This window comes from Numenius arquata, chromosome 17 (assembly GCF_964106895.1).
Source record: "Numenius arquata chromosome 17, bNumArq3.hap1.1, whole genome shotgun sequence".
Lineage (NCBI taxonomy): Eukaryota > Metazoa > Chordata > Aves > Charadriiformes > Scolopacidae > Numenius > Numenius arquata.
In genome coordinates, this window is record NC_133592.1 from 4463323 (window position 1) to 4480376 (window position 17054).

Genomic DNA, 17054 nt, shown 5'->3' on the forward strand with positions numbered 1-17054 from the left:
GGTGGGTGCCCTGCTTTCCCCACTGTCCCCAGCCACAGGATCCTCTCCCCAAGCCTGCCCCGGCCGTACGCTCTTTGCCCGTGGGCACAGGCTCGTCTGGGTGGTCCCTGGAGACGTAGCCATCCTTTGCCAACAGATCCACCACGTTGCACTGGGAGGCAGAGAGCGGGCTGGCTGAGCCACGGGGTCAACTGCAGCACCCCCAGGCAACCCTCCCACACCCAGCTCTCCCTGGGGAAACTGAGGCACGGACTCCCCAGAGGCTCAGCCTCAGTCACCCCCGCCTTATCCCTACCTTTGTCATCCCTACCTTGTTGGGGAGCAGGAGCGGCTGGAGGCGCCGGGGGGGATGGAGGCCCTGGCGACGCTGCAGTGGGGTGGTGACAGTGTGCCGGCCCCCACAGCTCCGTGGCACGGTGGGGTACCTGCCCTCAACCAGTGGCTCCCTGTGGGACAAGCATGGGGATGCTCAGTGCCCAGTGCTGCAGCATCCCACGCTTCAGCCTGCTCTGCCAGGGAGGAGGCCAAGGGCTGCTCCCCAGTGGGGTCTGTCCCTCCCAACTCCCCTCCGACTGCTACAGGAGACCCCCACTCATCCTGCTGGATCTGCTCTTTCCCCACAGCCCCGGTGAGCCAGCTGTGGCCACGGCAGGTCCCTGCATCCCACTCCAAGGACACCAGGCGGCAGGAGCTGGGGTGTCCAAGCTGCAGCACTTAATTTCGGCAACTTGTTTCACAGGAGGAACCTGACCTCGCCGAGCCCAAGGTCAGCCTGAGACCAGACGTGACTCATCACATGTGGCTTCAGCACACTTGAGAAAGAGACCTGGGCCAGATGGGGGGGTGAAGGGGAACTGTAAAGCCCCACAGAGCCGGGACAAGCAGAGCCGACCCTCTGCAGCACATCTTTTCTTCCCTGCCCTGCCCAGGCCCCATGGACCCCTCCGCCCTCACCATGGGAAGAGCTCTCCCCTCGCCAGGGCAGGGCCACCCTGCACCCCAGGGGGCAGGGATGGGTCCCCATGTCCCCTACCTGTGGCCTTGCTGCTGTTCTTGCTCCAGCTTGGGAATGGTACCGGAGTGCTCGGCGAGGCGGGGGGACAGCGGTGGCAGGGATGGGAGTGTCACGATTTGCCTGGGGAGGGCAGGAGCCACACGTGGGTGATGGGGGAGAAATGAGCTACCCTAGCTCAGGGCAGCACCCCGAAACCCATGGGCTTGTAGCCCACAGCCCCTCCTTGCCCTCCGGGGAGGGCTCCCTGTCCCCCCTGCTGCCAGGCAAGGCTGCGAGGGGGCTTGGCAGCGTTGGACCACCCAGGTACCCAAACCCCCCACCACCAGCATCCATCACGCCCCGTCCCACCCACGGCGCCGGGTGCTACTCACGGGCCAGGCACCCGCATGTCGAGGGGCCGGTCGCAGGACAGGCAGTGGAAATGGGTCAGCGGGCTGGAGTGGGGAGAAAAGGGCTAGGTGAGCTCCTGGAGGGGACACAGACAGGCAGCTCGCAGGCAGCAGCGAGGTGTCCCCAAAGCCGCCACTATCCCCATCACACTCACTTCTTAGTCCCAGCTGCATCATCAGCCTCTGCCTGTGACTCCTTCTGGAGCTGCTCCTGGATGTTCTTCCAGTGCCCCTCCAGCTGCTTCCGGAGAGCCCCCAGCTCCATGTGATCCAGCTGTGGATGGGTGTATACCCTCAGCCAGCCGCCCCGGGATGGGACATTGCGGTCCCCAGATGGGACAGCAGAGGACCCTCAGAGGGATGCCAAGCCCCAAAGGTGCCAGTTTTGTGTGGTGGGGATGAGCCAGCCCTCACCTTGGAGGCCACCTCTTCACTAAGCTGTTGCTGGACCTTCTCTTGGCCCATCTGCCGGCTCAGCATCTCCTTGACCATCTCAGTCAGCCGCTCCATCCTCGTGTCAAACTCGCTGCGGTTGACTTTGCCGGCCAGGGTGGTTTTGTCTGCTTTCTAGCAAGAAGGAAAGGCAGGAGAGCAGTGGGGAAAGGGTGGGAGTACCATGGGCAGGGCCAGCTTGTGTCGGGAGGAGAGGGAGAAGTGGCTGCATGGCCCTGCTTGCCCTGTCACCCCCGTGGGGTTGGTCCCATCAGCTGGAGGGACCTGGGAGGAGGCAGGTCTACACCTAGCAAGGGACCTGCAGCTGGTCTGGAAATCCTCCCTCCCCTGGCTACTTCTGCCACTGAGCACCCAAGGGACAAGGGGTGATTGTCACCCTGCCAGGGACCCTTGAGGCCATACCACATCAAGTTCCATCATTAGGTCGTTCTTGTCTGCTTTGTCCTTCACCACCTTCTCCAGGGACTGGAACAGAGCCTTCCAAAACAGAAAGCACCCTATGATGCCATGGCAGGGTTGGAGCTGCCTCCCAGCCAGCCCAGCACCCCCTGCCTCCACAAATCCCTTGTGGTGGCCAGCCTGGGCTCTGCCGGGAGGATGCTCGGACCCTGTGGGGGTTTCAGCCACCTACCTCGGTATCTTTCTGCTGCTGCTGACTGTCGTGCAGGAGGTTCCCCATGACGGAGCTGAGCTTTTCATAGTTCCCTTGCACCTGCACGATGGTGGTCTGGATGCACTTCAGCACCTCCTCATCCTGCTTCAGGGAGGAAGATGACAAGGTAGTGCTGTGCAAGGAGGTGCTGGCTGCCCCATGGGGGACAGACCCAGGTTACTTGGCCGCTGGCCACAGGCTATCAGTACCAGCGGGACATTTGCACCAAGGCTTTAATTTCCTTCCATGCCGCTAACTTGTACAAGCCAATTTGAGGAACAGTGAGCCCCCACCTCCCCCATGTTATAGCACAGCACAACCAACCAGGGGAGTCATGGCAGCTCCCTCCCAAGCCCCCCACGTAAGCATCTCCCTACCTGGCTCCTCCTCGGCAGCTGCCTCATGGCCTTGCCCACCGCCTGCTGGGACATTAGGGAGTCCACCAACTCCTGCAGCTTCTCATAGCGCTGCAGGAGCTGCCCAACCTGTGCTCCAGTGTCCCCAGAGCAGGCAGGGCACGCTGCCTGCGCCTCTTCCTGCTCCTGCCCCACGCTCTCAATAGCCTTCAGCTTGTCCTGCTGCAGGAAGGGGAGAAAGAATCTGCTCTGAGATGGGATGGATGCAGCCAACAAGCCTAGGTGCTGTGGAGGCTCCATGGCCCCAGCCAGCCAGGGGACATGGCCGGTAACCCCACCAGGACCACCCTCCGAGACGGCGGGTGGTGGGAGTGCTCCCCCTGGACCTCACCTGTGCCAGCATCCACTCAGCCACCTCTGTCATCAACTGCTTCAGCGTGGCCTCAGTCATGTCCCAGTGCTCTCCCAGCTCTTTCAGCTCACGCTTTATCTTCTGTAATTCCAGCTCCTTCAGCTCCAACACTTCCTGCTTTATCTCCTGCAGTCCAAGGCCCTTCAGCTCCATCACCTCTTGCTTTACTTCCTGCAGCACAGACCTGACCAGCGAGATGAGGGCACAGGCAGCCTTAGCCTCACTGGGGCTGCTCAGGGGGGTGTCCCTTGTGTCCCAAACCAGGATGCTCCCAGCGCTCCAGGCTCCCACAGGCAGCCCCACGGGGTAGGAGACCCTCTCCCATCCTTTTACCCCAGTTGCAGGGCGATCTGGTCGCTGCCATCTGCTTTCCTGTCTGCTCCAGACACCCACAGCTTTCCAAGGGCATCCTCCAGCTGCCTGATCTGGGAACGGTGATGGTGGCAGTCAGGCACGGCCCCCCGTGTCATTGCAGCACGGGGGCCCTTCAGCTGCCCCCTCCCTGCTCAAATACCACACACACCCCCAGCATCCTTGCAGCCCCCTCGGGAACTGCTGCTGGCTCACCTTCTCCTTCATTTCCTGCAGTTCACTGGCCAGGTTCTGCAGGGAGAACTCTTGACCACGGAGGGCAATGCTCTCTTCATCTAGAGGGACATGGTCCAAGGGGACATGCTGTCAGTGAGGGGATCTCCCCCTTGGGGCCAGGCTCTGAGCACAATGAGCCCCCAACCCAGCGTCTTCCCACACCAAACACCCCCCCCCGCCAGTCCCCTCAAGACTCCCACCTCCCTCCGGGAAGAGCAGATGCGGCTCCTCATCCTCCGTGTGATCTGACTTTGTGGCTTCCAGGTGGGCCACCTGCTCTTTCAGGTGGCCAAGCTGCCCAAAGTGGCGGAGAGCCTCCACCGTCCCCACGCCATAGTCAGAGACATGGCTGGAGGCTGAGGACTCCCAGGGCATGGCTGGCACTTGCAAATGGGACATGCCAGGGGATCCTGGCTGCACCCCTGGGGTGGTGGTCTGGGTGCCAGGGGACTCTGGCTGCTCCTCTGGGGTGGTTATCTTGATGCCAGGGAATGCTGGCTCCATCCCGGGGGGTGTGACTTGGGTGCTAGGGGATCCAGGCTGCTCCCCTGGGGTGGTGGTCTTGATGCCAGGGAATGCTGGCTCCATCCCTGGGGGTGTGACTTGGGTGCTGGGGGATCCAGGCTGCTCCCCTGGGGTGGTGGTCTTGATGCCAGGGAATGCTGGCTCCATCCCTGGGGGGGTGAGTTGGGTGCTGGGGGATCCTGGCTGCATCCCTGGAGTGCTGCTCTGAGTGCCAGGGGACCCTGGCTGCTCTGCTGGGGTGGTGCTCTGAGCACCAGGGAACGCTGGCTGCTCCCCTGGGGTGGTGGTCTTGATGCCAGAGAATGCTGGCTCCATCCCTGGAGGGATGAATTGGGTGCTGGGGGATCCTGGCTGCATCGCTGGGGTGGAGCTCAGGGTGCCAGGGGACCCTGGCTGCTCCCCTGGGGTGGTGGTCTTGATGCCAGGGAATGCTGGCTCCATCCCTGGGGTAGTGAGTTGGGTGCTTGGGGATCCTGGCTGCATCTCCAGGGTTACAGCACTGGCATCAGAAGTCCTCTTTCCATCTGAAGGAGTGCCTGCCACCTTCTCAGGGCTCACTGGTGCTCTGTGTGTCCCTGCTTGCGTCTCATCAGAGCCAGGTTGTGTCCCTGGAGTCGCCTTGCTTGTGCTGGGCACAGGCTGTGCCCCTGGTCCCTTTGGTCCCAGAGAGGAGCTTGCCTCATGCTGGGTGTCCACATCCACCTGGGGAGGCTTGGAGGGGGCAGACTGGCCCCCAGTGCCCTCCTGGAGAGAGGAGGCAAAAGGGAACAGGTTTACGGGCAGCCATGCAGCAGCGAGGACAGACCCCAGGCCCCCCTGCCATGTCCCCACTCCCTGTCCCCAAACCACTGCTTCACGGGGCCCAATGCAAGCACACCATGAGAACCCCAAAGCAAAGGCTGCCCACCCCGCACAGACCCCCTGGTCCCATGGCCACAGCTGCCCGGGCCCTCCCCAGCCCCCTTAGTGCTTCGGTGGCCCTCTGGGCCAGCAGCATTTGAGCAGCCGAGCCTGGGGAGCAACGAGGCCTTTTGGTCTCCAGCAAGGGGGGTTGGTGCTCCAGACCTGCTGGACCAGACCCTCTTCCCAGCGCAAAGGGCTGTGCCTGTGTCTGAGGAGCAGCCGCCCCAGGTGGGATTTGGAAACCATCTCACAGTGCCAAATTCTGGGATCTACCCCCTCCTTCTCCCGCTTTGTTGCCCACCAGGCAAGCCATCCCCTAGCACCTCCCAGTCTGCCATGCTGCTCACCTCCTCCGGGGTTGGGCCGAGGCTCAGCTTTTCCTTCAGGCTTTTCTGGGGAAGGAAGGGATCAAGGAGTCAGCTCAGCCACGTAGCTGGGGGGGACGGCACCCTCAAGAACAGGACTCCCCAGCATCAATGCCCAGCACCACCAACCCATGGACCATGCCCTGACACAGGAGGGCTGGTCACCTCAAGGAAGTCAGGGATGCAGCTACCTCCTGTCCTGCTGCAGGACCCAGACATGATTCCGTCCATGCTTCATCATAATCCAACTTCTGGTCGTGGTGGCCTGGCAGCTGGCTGGCAGCATCCTGGAGTTTCCCCTGGAGCTGGGAGAGGAGAGAGACACCAGCCTGGATGTGGGAGCAGGATTTAAAAGGAGCATCCACAAATTCACTTGGGCACAAGACAGAGGGACACTGGGCAGGGCTGTGGCTGTATTGCCTGGAGCTTTATCTCCCTCCCTCCCAGCTCCCATGTGTCTCTTTTATGGCTCTTTGGTTCCAAAGTGCCTGAGCATCCCTTTTGTTGATGCCTGCAGTTCCCTCTACCCGCAGCCTGACCTGCAGCCAGCGGTGCCCATTTCTGCCCTCCCCAGGGCAGTGCTGGCGGGCAGAGGGTGGGGGGCTCTAGGAGGGTTGGGCTGAGCTCCCCTTCTCCCCTCCTTGAGACGCCCTTTCCAATCTTTTTTCCTGGTGCCCTTCCCTCTGGGGGACACTGATGGCTGATGGCTGCGGGGCAGGGGCTGGGTGGTGACTGGGAGGAGGGGATGGGAGGGGGCGAGGGCCCAGCTCCCTCTCGGGGGCACCAGCAGCAGCTCACCAAGCCAAGCGCCTCCTGTATCGTCCGAATCTCCTCTTCCATGTGGGACTGCGCCTCCTTCATTGTGCCAATCTCCTCGAGGAGGTCCTGGGGGAGAGCCATGGCCTGGGAGAAAGGGGTGGCAGGGATGAGCCCCGGGAGAGGGTCCCTGATGTCCCTGGGGACCAGGACCTTTACCCTTGCTGTGGTCTGCCCAGAGCAGGGGGGCAGTGCCAGGCTGGCAGGGCCCATCTGAAGGGCAAAAAGCTGCTGCAGCTCCCTCGACCACAGCCTGGCCAGGGCAGCAACACCCACTGCTAACAAAAAAGTGGGCGCCATCCCCTCCAGCCACTGGGGAAACCCTCCCTGCCACCTTCTCCCGCAGTATCCCGGCCCTGGCAGGACCTGGCCGGGGAGTGATGATGGTGGCTCTTTCCTTCAGCCCGAGCTTATTGCTCCCCATGGGGGATGCCTGGGCAAAGCACGGTCACCAGTGGATCAGCGCTGTGCTGGGGGAGGCCCCTCTTCCATCCCCATCAAGGCCAGCTTTAGCCCGTGGGCGAGCCCGGGGGATTTGCAGGGGGAGATGAGACCCATGAGGTGCTGATGGAGCCTCTCAGCTGCCCAAGGAGTGGATGTGGTACCCGGCAGAAGCTCAGGAGCAGTGAAGGGAGGGGTGGAGAGGGTGGTGGAGCCAGACCTCCAGGGGTGCTGAGCCTCCATCCAGGGGAGCCAAGGGCACCGTGGGCTGTATTGGACCCACCACGACTCACTGATGGCAACACGGGGAAGACCCAGGGCAATTGGAGCAGCATTTCAGCCCTAGCTCTTCCTCCCCAAAGCTCTGTCCCTTTCCCACAGTGAAGCCCCACAGTGAAGCAACATGAGCTCAGGCTTAAACCAGACCTTGGTCTAAGGGTGGCACAACAGTGGCATGGACCCCAAAGGAGGGGGCATCTCGCGGGGGAGCAACCAGGAGATCGGCAAGAGCCTCTACCTTGGAGATGCCGCTCTCATTTGCTTTGATTTTGTCCTTCATCCACCCCACGTCGGTGGCCACGGAGGTGAGCTGGGGGCCACTCGTGGTCTCGTGGAGCGAGTCCTTCCCGGGCAGCTGCTCTCCGGGCTCCTGGGGCTGCTGCCCCGTGCCCTGGGCCCTGTCCCCCTCTTTCTGCAGCACAGGGGGTGCCTCGGTGGGCTGGTCCCCCTCCAGGAGGGGGGTCAGGCTGTCCCCCTGCTTCTGGGCAGGCGGGTCCCGCAGGCCCAGGTGCCCGAGCACGGCGAGCAGCAGGTTGCGCAGCGCGGTGAAGTTGACGGCCCCGCTGTCGGGTGTACCGATGGCAATGTCCAGCAGCTGATACAGGCTGTGCTGGGCCATCGTTTCTGCCCTGCCCAAAGCCACAGAGGGACCTGAGGGAAACAGGAGCCTTTGTGCCTGGGGCGAAATGGAACTGGTGTGAGGGATGGGTGGTCGAAAACTTCCTCTTCCTCCTCCTCCTCTGTTGCCTACTCGCAACAGAGTGATCACACCGGCGGCGGGACGGCTGACGAGGCTGACAAGGGACAATGCAGGGCGCGACGGTTGACGAGGGACAATGCAGCGTCCCCAGTTGCTCGGCGACGGCCCGCCCCCTGGAGCGGCCGGTCCCTGCCCCGCTCCCGGCCGGTCCTTGGGATGAAGTTATTTATCCACAGGGATTGCAGACGCCGAGGGTCCCGGCTGCCTTTTCCACCTTATTGCCTATCAGCTGGCGTAGGCTGATCTCGCTCCATCGCAGGGTGAGTGTCCCTGACAAGGAGGGATGAGCCTGTGCCGAGACGAGACCTGCCGGTCACAAAGCCTGGTCCGGGCTGAAGCTATCCAGGAGAAGACCAGTCTTGGCAAGGAAGCAACTCAATTTATTTTTATATTTTGTTGAGGTATCCAAAAGCGTGATAGATATTGCCCTGTCCCTTAGATGGGGGAATGGCAGAAGGCTGCTGCTGACAGCACCAACACAGAGCCCTGTCTTGCTCCAAAGCAAAGGGCCGGATAAGCAGGGAAAAGGAAATGCAGATAAACACATGCTTCCAGACGAGCTGAGGAAGTATTCAAACACTGGGAAAATCTTTGAACCCGAGTAGTCCATCAGACAAGAGCTTACAAGAAGAATCAACAAGAACTTCTTTTCTGTTCTAACCCTCCAAGTCTGACCATCAGACCGTTTTGCTGGGTTTTTCCCTTTTTTGGGGCTATGAAAGGCAGTCATGGGGACGGAGAGGGCATCACCTGCTCCCCAACAAGGCAGGGATGACAAAGGTAGGGATAGGGCTGAGGCTGAGCCCCTGGGGGGTCCGTGCCTCAGTTTCCCCAGGGAGAGCTGGGTGTGGGAGGGTTGCCTGGGGGTGCTGCAGTTGACCCCGTGGCTCAGCCAGCCCGCTCTCTGCCTCCCAGTGCAACGTGGTGGATCTGTTGGCAAAGGATGGCTACGTCTCCAGGGACCACCCAGATGAGCCTGTGCCCACGGGCAAAGAGCGTACGGCCGGGGCAGGCTTGGGGAGAGGATCCTGTGGCTGGGGACAGTGGGGAAAGCAGGGCACCCACCGGGTGCCGGGTTTTCCCCAACCATGTCCCCCCCAGCTCCGTGCCATCCCGGCTCACTCTGGTCTCCCCTGCCCCCCTGCCAGGGCCAGCGGAGCACCAGCCCGGAATGCACAAGGCAGTGGAGAGCAAGCGGGACTCGTCCAACCGCCACCTCTCCCATACACCGAGGCCCCCAAGGGACAGACCCAGGGCACCCAGCACCCAGGCAGGGACAGCTGGTGATCAAAAAGTGATTTATTTATTACTTAATAAACAACTTTTGACCTTATTTATTGTTTTGGGGGCCATGAACGGTGGCCACAGGGATGGGCTTCCCTGGGTCAGTGATGGAGCTTTCTGCCATTAGGAGCCATGATGCAGATTTCAAGCACTGCGATGGAACGGCACTGGCTGCAGTGTGTGCCCACCAACTGAGCGCCTCCAACGTACAGGAACACCAGAAGCCACTCAACGCGCTCCCTTTTAAATGGAGCGGTGATGTATGATCAAAGCATAACAAATTGCTGCTCCTGGGCCTATCTTGTCTGGGGAAACAGAGGTGCCCAGGGAGTTTTTCATGCTGGCCCTGTTCTTTTTCCATACGCACCGGGAAGGGACGCCTCAGTCCCAACAAGAGGCAGCGGCACCAGCTGTGCATTACGCTGTTGGCAGCACTGAGAGCTGCCTCCATTTTAGAAGCTGACACAGGCACCACTGGGATCTTACAAATGGGCATTTAGTCTAAAGTCCTTTCAGAGTGTTCAGTGACAGCAGTTCAGTGTTCAGCTACACCAGAGCACTGCGCGAAGAAAAGCAAAGTATCAGCTGCTGATTCCCAGGAAGACCAAGGTCGCTACGTACTCCTCGATGAATTCCTCTGGGAGACGCTGAAGCTTGTATAGAAGCTCTGCAGTCACAGCCAAAATTGTGTACACTTTTCTGAACTGCCTTTACCTCCTGTTTGTGTGACTTAGAGTTAAAGATCCATTTCTTTCTAGACCATATAGCCAGAAAGCAGGGTAAAGAGGATTTGAAGTATTGATTTCAAAGGTATGCAAAAGCATTTCTTTGTCAGTGATGGAGTAAAAGGACACAGTTTTATTTCGTAGCTCCAGAAAAACTCCAACCTTCAATGGTTTATCCTTGGGTAATAATGTTTCTTGATTTCTATGCCATGCTGACAGCTGCTTTTTGGGACCTAGCCACTCTACACACCAGGAATGCTCTGTTCTTCCTAATTTATCCCTTTTCCCAATTGTTTCATGAGCAACTCCAACAGCCCATCCATCACTGTCCTTGGTAATTACTTCCCAATAGTGGCACCCAGCAGAGAAGCTCTGCGAACACATCACTTGGCTGATGCAGAATCTGTTGGGTGATGGCTCGTAATCAATCGGGGAACTGGAAACCATTACTGTCCTGTTCTGGGCTGTGATCACTAAGTGCTTATTTATTCTTGTGACATCAAAAGCCACATCAGCTGCCCCTAGAAGAGAGAAAGGAAAACATTCTCACCTGCAGGCAACAAGAAGACAGATCGCCTCAGTATTTACATGCATCCTAAATAACAGTGGATGTGCACCCCTACTGAAGAACAGAAATGAAAACCAACGGCCATACAATAATCAAAGTTTAATCCCGCAAATCAGCAAGAATCCTCAACCAAACACTAATGACTGTATCCTGAGCACACTGAAAGATTTAACAGGCACAACTGAGGAAATGTCCATGACAGACTCATGCACTGCACTGGGAAGGTGAAGGTACTTGGCATCCTACAGGATGGATCTTTTTCCTAAACACAATCTTAGAAAAAAATTACCCCTTTGCCAATAATAAATAGGATGCTTCCCTTGATAAAACTGACAGTCATCTGTTGACTGGGACATGTTCTTGCACATTTTATCAGCAAAAACACTTGTTTTGTATTTTCAGCTGCAGCTGTAGTACTGTGTTGACTGTAAAATTAGTTCTGCAAAAATGATGCAGAATTCAGACAAATGGAGCCATTATGGCTTAACACAGTAAAGATCAATAAGGTGTGGTAACTGCCCATACACCAACTCAGACCCTGCAGCCAGCTCAAGCCACAACGCAGCTTCTATCCCTCCACGAAACAGGTTTCTGATCCTTTTTCTCTCACATATGCAGTCAGGAACAGTATTGCATCATGCTGCAGTAACTCATGAATTCATGGTAACTTCATTGTGTTTCTAAGCTTCAGGTAAACAGCCAGATCTCCTGCTGGTGTTTCTAAGTAGAGTTTTCTTCAGCAAAGCCAGTGTCTCATAGTCCCTTGAGTATCATTATTGAAGAGTCACGCTGGCTTACATACTTACACTGAGAAAACTGGCTTGAAATCATTGGTTCTGGATTTCTAGCTGCAGACACTGGAGACAATGAGCAGACACTTGTCTCCTGATACAAGTCTGGAGGTTGCACTAAAGACAAAAAAATTAAAGCGTTAAGGCACTTCTTCAAAGTGTAAATAGGAAGAATTTACGCTTCTAAAGGCAAACAGACATAAAATAAACCTAGCTAGTGGTTAAAGTACAAAACAAAGAGTTGCTTTTTTGATTCTATAAGTTATCAAGGATGTGTTGGCAAACATTTTTTTACCCATTTTTATCCAGCATTCTTTGGGGTTTTTTTTCTGAGTATCATATGTTTCTTGTGTTCCTTGCACGTGCAGTTCATAAGCGCAAAGTATTTTTTTATTCTAATTGCTGACCAAAACGCCTGACGTTCAGCCCTACAGCTTTAAGGGCTGTTTCTTACTTTCTGTGACGTTGTAGTGCGTATTTGCAAGACTCATTTGCAGGCGCTTTCTGGTGTAACTGCATAATACATCAGCTTCATCATGAAGGCCATCCTTAAAAGTTCCTGCCCCACACTTCCACCCACTGATTCCTCGGTTTTGCTCGTAAAAACGATCATGGAGGAAAGCTGTACACTCAATTGTTGAAATGATTGAGATAAGAAAAACCCTGAGGGAAAAATATAGGTTTTTGAGAACCGGTGCAGGTAGTATTGGAAAGGGTGGGAAAGGGAAGATTGACCCCCACTGGCAGTGGGGTTTTGAGTCAGTCTGAAGTTGCTCTCAAAACACTCAGTGTTCTTCCTACATCAGAGGGATGGTGCTGGGAGGAGAACTCCATAGCAAGGGACATACCAGGCCTAAAGCTTTGCTTAGACACAAAGCAGTGTCAAAGTACAGCAACCCAACTCCACGCAAGGGACGGAGTTGAGGGGGGTCACGTGCAGGGCCCTGCTGGATCCACTCCCTCCAAGAAAGAGATTTCAAAATAAGGAAAACTCACCTGGTGGGAACTGCTGAGCGTAGTCCAAAAGTAAAATTTCCAACTTTCTCTTAAGATCTTCTACAGCAGTTTTGACAACATTAAGCTTCTCATCAAGTGTTGTTTTAGTCATTGTTGAAGGCGAGCCTTTGTACCTCTCTCTCTCAGGTGAGTTATTCTAATAATGACATAAGAGAATCAAGGGGAAGATGTAACCAACAGCAGCAGTAACATCTAGCATGTCAGATTATATTATACAGCCAGAGTGGAAAACCAGCAGTGATCTCTCTAAAATCTTACTCTTTCTATTGAGACCTTCCTTTGGAGGATAGCTTTCTGTAAGATTTCAGGTTAGTGTATCCATACGCATACACAAACTTTCTATTTTGAAACTTTCTTCTTGTCCTAGAACCCAAACCAATAGTCTTAAAGTGTATTAGTATGAGATCTAGCATAAAATAAGCACAAATGGATAAGCCTCATCTGCCTCAAATTAGAAATTGTGGAAATCTACATCTGAGCTTGTTCTCTCAGTCTTCATTTAGAGTCTGTGGAAAGAAAGAGATGTTCTGAAGGCTTCATTGATCTCACTTGCAGGTAGGCGTCTCAAGTAGGCCAGATGACTCACACGCTCTAAAAGTGCCTTTTTCTCTTCACTGCCTGTAACGGGGCTCTGGATCAGACTGACAAACATAGTCACACCAGGAGAATCCCAACGCAAGCCCCTGTGCCTTGCCCTCAAAGTCCACGTCTGCTGCCTGGCACTGTCACACTCAGGGTGCCCCACTCCAAACTCCTGCTAGCTAATTTGCATTGTTCTTTTCAACATCAAAACAGGCTCTGCAGAACTGAGAGTGGTTTAACTGCCTCTTTTGAGAGCCCTTGACATTTTTCCCCCAAGACAGTTGTTAGAAAGTACTTAATAACTTTGTGAGTTCTTTAACTTGCAGACATATGTGTATATACATATTCTGGAAAATAGAAAGATAATAAAGGATCTTATCTTAACCTTAGATTTGACTTGGGACTGGATTTAAGCAATGCAGTCCCCACTTCAGCTCACCAACATCCTCGGAACAAACCGAGCTCTGACTTGCATCCCCAGCTTGTGCTTTGCTAATACTTGTTCACTCTGAATTTCTCCCTTCAAACTTCCCCTGGTAACAGGGATGGCTGTGAATTGGAGCATTATCTCTAGTGAGAATAGTGCAGTGGGGACCTCAGACTGCCCTGTACATTTTCAGCTCTCCAAGACAGTCAGCTTAAGAGTTTCTACTCGTATTCTGCCGCTTCATCACTTACCATTTGGGCTTTGACGTCTGTGAGCTTGTTCGCTTCACCACAGAGCTGGTGAATGGTCTCTTCAGTTTTCTCTCGAGCTGCTTTTTGCTCTTGTTCAATGAACATCAGTGTGTTTCTCTGCTGTCTTTCAACATAATCCTTCATGCAACAAAAATCTTCAGTAATCTGCCTTCTGATCTGAGATGCGTATTCCTGAAAGGCAGAAAACACAGAGTTCCTTGTGTTGGTTGAAAAGATGTGTGGAATATGAGAATCTACTGCCCCATCTAATGTGGTCTTTGACTGACTCCTACAGACCAGAAACAGCTACCTTGATTCAAAGGAATAAAATCTATTTGACACTCTCCTGCATTAGCTACAATGAGATTTTGGTTACGTTAAGGATCTTGGCTAATTTATGGCCAGCAGTCTCTCCTTGACAACTTAGAAAGATCAGTATTCCCTCTGGATGATTTACATTCTACATCTAAGAGTTACAGAAACGTTCAGGCTACTCCTGAGGCAGGCAGAAAAAGGAAACAATGCACAACTCCAGTGGCTTTTGTGCCAGCCAAGATAGGAGTTAGTACAGCTGGTGCCATAGTTTATTTGCATCAATAAAAACAGAGTTGTGATGGCAACAGAAGGAAACACCAAGGCAGATCCCTGGTCTGGGCTGGAAGGCTGCACTGGAGTCAGTCCTGTCCCCAGGTGGCAGCGGGAACAGAAGCCAACAGTGGGAACGGAAGCCACCTGCAGGCAGTGATTGTACAATGTGAACCTTTGCTTTATTCAGACCTTTCCTCAAGAAGCAGATGGTCTCTTCCTTGGAGATGTCCCATATCTCTTCCTTTTGTCAAGAGACACGTTGGACCATTTATCTATAGAACCTCCAAAGGAAGCATGGCTAGGTTGAGCAGCAGGATAGTAAAAATCCCTAAATCATTGACGTTAGTTAAGCACTGGACTGGTTGATAAGGGGTCTGTAAGACCCCTCAGAATTAATTCTGAGTGGGAATAGTCACAAGGAAGTCAACGTGCAACAGCCATCAATTACACATTCAAATATAATTGTGAGCTTCAGCCCTTTGCTCGACTGCAGAGGCTGAAGAAGACTATTTAGATACATATGTGCTAAAATAATGAGTCAACAGATTTTTCTCCTCTCCTCCAAGTTTGGGAGTTATTTTAAGCAGAGATCTAGGTAATGAACAAGTCCCATTTTGTCCATTCAGCTGGGTGGAGCTGCAGCACTGTATAATAATTTTATGTGTCCTTTCAGGAGTCTCCAATGCGATGCCGGTGCAATAAATAACACCCAGCACAGAGAACACTTGGTTATTACTATCGTACATCAGCTGAACATGCACAAGTATTAGTCAGCTGTGCAGTCCTCAACGTATCAGACACCACCGATGAACCCCAAACACGGCTTTACCTAAATTAATCAATCTGCTCAACGTCCACGAGATGGTTACGACAATGCCAATATTACCGCGTGAAATGCAAACGGGGGCAAAGAGAAAGATGAAGTTCACTCAATCCCAGCCATTTCCCATGTTCACGACCCTGGTGAAGTATTTAGAATTGTGGCAAGAGTTGTTCCGGGGGGTGCCGGGGGGTGCCGCGGGGAAGGAGCCCCGGGCTGTCCCGGAGGAAAGAGCCCCGGGCTGTCCCGGGGGGTGCCGGGGGAAGGAGCCCCGGGCTGTTCCGGGGGGTGCCGGGGGAAGGAGCCCCGGGCTGTCCCGGGGGGTGCCGCGGGCTGCATCCGGCCGTACCTTCTCCTCTGGTCGCCGCCCCACCGAGCTCCGGTCGCTGCAGGGAACGGCTTCGGAGGGTTTCGTTTCATCCCGCGTTTCCAACTCTTCCTCCTTTACCACCTCCGAGATCAAGCTCACCAAAGCGGCCAGCTCCCGGTTGGGCCGCAGGTCCTTCAGCTCGAAGCCTTCCCGGCAGAGCGGGCAGCAGGCGCGCTGCTTCCCCCGGCAGTGCGGGAGGACGCAGGGCCGGCAGAAGCTGTGGGTGCAGCCCGCGAGCAGCACCGGGTCGCTGAAGAACTGCAGGCAGAAAGCGCATCTCAGCTCCACGGCGTCCAACAGCCGCTCCACGCTGACAGCGGCAGCCATGGCCGGGCCCGGGGCGGACCGGGGAGGGAGGCTCGGTTTCGTTTCCCCCCGGGGCGCCTCCTCCCGCCGGAGCCGGGAGAGCGCCGGGGGCCGGGCGGCTCCGCTCCGCCCTTAGCGCCGGGGCCGGCTGCGGGGCCGTACCCCCTTCTTCCCCGGGGCCGCCCCCCGGGACAGCTCCCGGCCCAGCCAGAGAGCCCAGCGCCGGCCCGGCTCTGCCTCCGCTGGCGACTTGGGCCGGGGATTCGTTGGAGACGGGAGCCGGGAGGCGGAGTTCGCCGTGACCTGGCCTTGACTTTTACTGACTCGCTAAAGAGGTTGCTGCGCGCGGCACGATTTCATTTTCAGAGGGAATTTCCCGGGTTTATGAGTCACGGCAGAGCTGCTGACGAGGCTGGTCCCCTTACCCATCCCGGAGAGCAGAGCCCCGGCCCTGGGAAGATCAGGCTACGGACATGGACTCATCTCTTCTGAGGTCATCCCGGGTTACTCAGCTCATCTCAAAATAACAATTAACATATGCCAAACCACACAAAGCCTGACGTTGTTCTTCATACAGATCCGAAGGTGCTTGGCTATCGATTTCAAGGGCTGCAGGATGAGGTTGTTACAAAGATTTGCTGAACCCACGCGTGAGGTAGAATGAACCAGGTTGCGTGGGGAGAGTGGGAGGATGGGGAAGTCCATGGGAGCACATCAGCAACAGCACCGCTGCAGGTTGCTCAGAGTTGGATGGTGATGAGCTGGCCCAAACAGGCAGAATGATGATCCAACACAGTTCTTCTGCACTATTGGGGGGGGAAGAGTTAATCTCGTTAATCCCTGCAAGTATTGGCACTTCCTCCTTTCTGCAGAAGAGGAGAACTATTCCGGCTCTCTCAGACTGACTGGCAACTGCCAGCAAAAGGTGGAAGCCTCAGCAGAAACTTAGTCTGCAGGACTTCCTCTTGATTTGCAAACTAAGGCTATCTGAAAATAAAAGATCTGAATGACTGGCTGCTTGGCAGAACCAAATCTCAGGCTTGGTCTTGAGGCAAGAAAATACTCATTGCACTGGATCAGCCAATGCAAACCTGCACCAATTCCTGCCCAGAAGGGATGCGAGTGGGACCTGATCAGGAGGCACCACCCTCCGCTACCAGCGCTGGTCCTCATTCATTGAGTGTCTTCAAGCAAGTCACCGAAGAGAACACTTTTAAAACTAATTTCTGTCTTTCAACGCTCAGTCTAATCAAGCTCATTAAGCTTCAGCTGTTTTTTAGGAGGTGAGACAGATCTTTAGTTAGAGCATTTCTTTATCCTGTACTCATGATGTGTTTGCTGGGGCACCATGTGCGGTTGCTTTGGAAAAAT

The 17054-nt window shown here is 55.4% G+C and overlaps 1 protein-coding gene across 1 annotated transcript; it reads right to left on the minus strand.

The window, feature by feature from the left end:
- Positions 1-9239: 9239 nt before the first annotated feature.
- On the minus strand, positions 9240-15704 carry RNF135 (ring finger protein 135). Its single transcript, XM_074160001.1, has 6 exons — positions 15357-15704; positions 14360-14428; positions 13600-13791; positions 12319-12475; positions 11338-11439; positions 9240-10484 (listed from the first exon to the last, which is right to left on the minus strand). The coding sequence occupies exons 1-6, from the start codon at positions 15702-15704 to the stop codon at positions 9949-9951; spliced, it is 1404 nt and encodes a 467-aa protein (XP_074016102.1). The 3' UTR covers positions 9240-9948.
- Positions 15705-17054: the final 1350 nt, after the last annotated feature.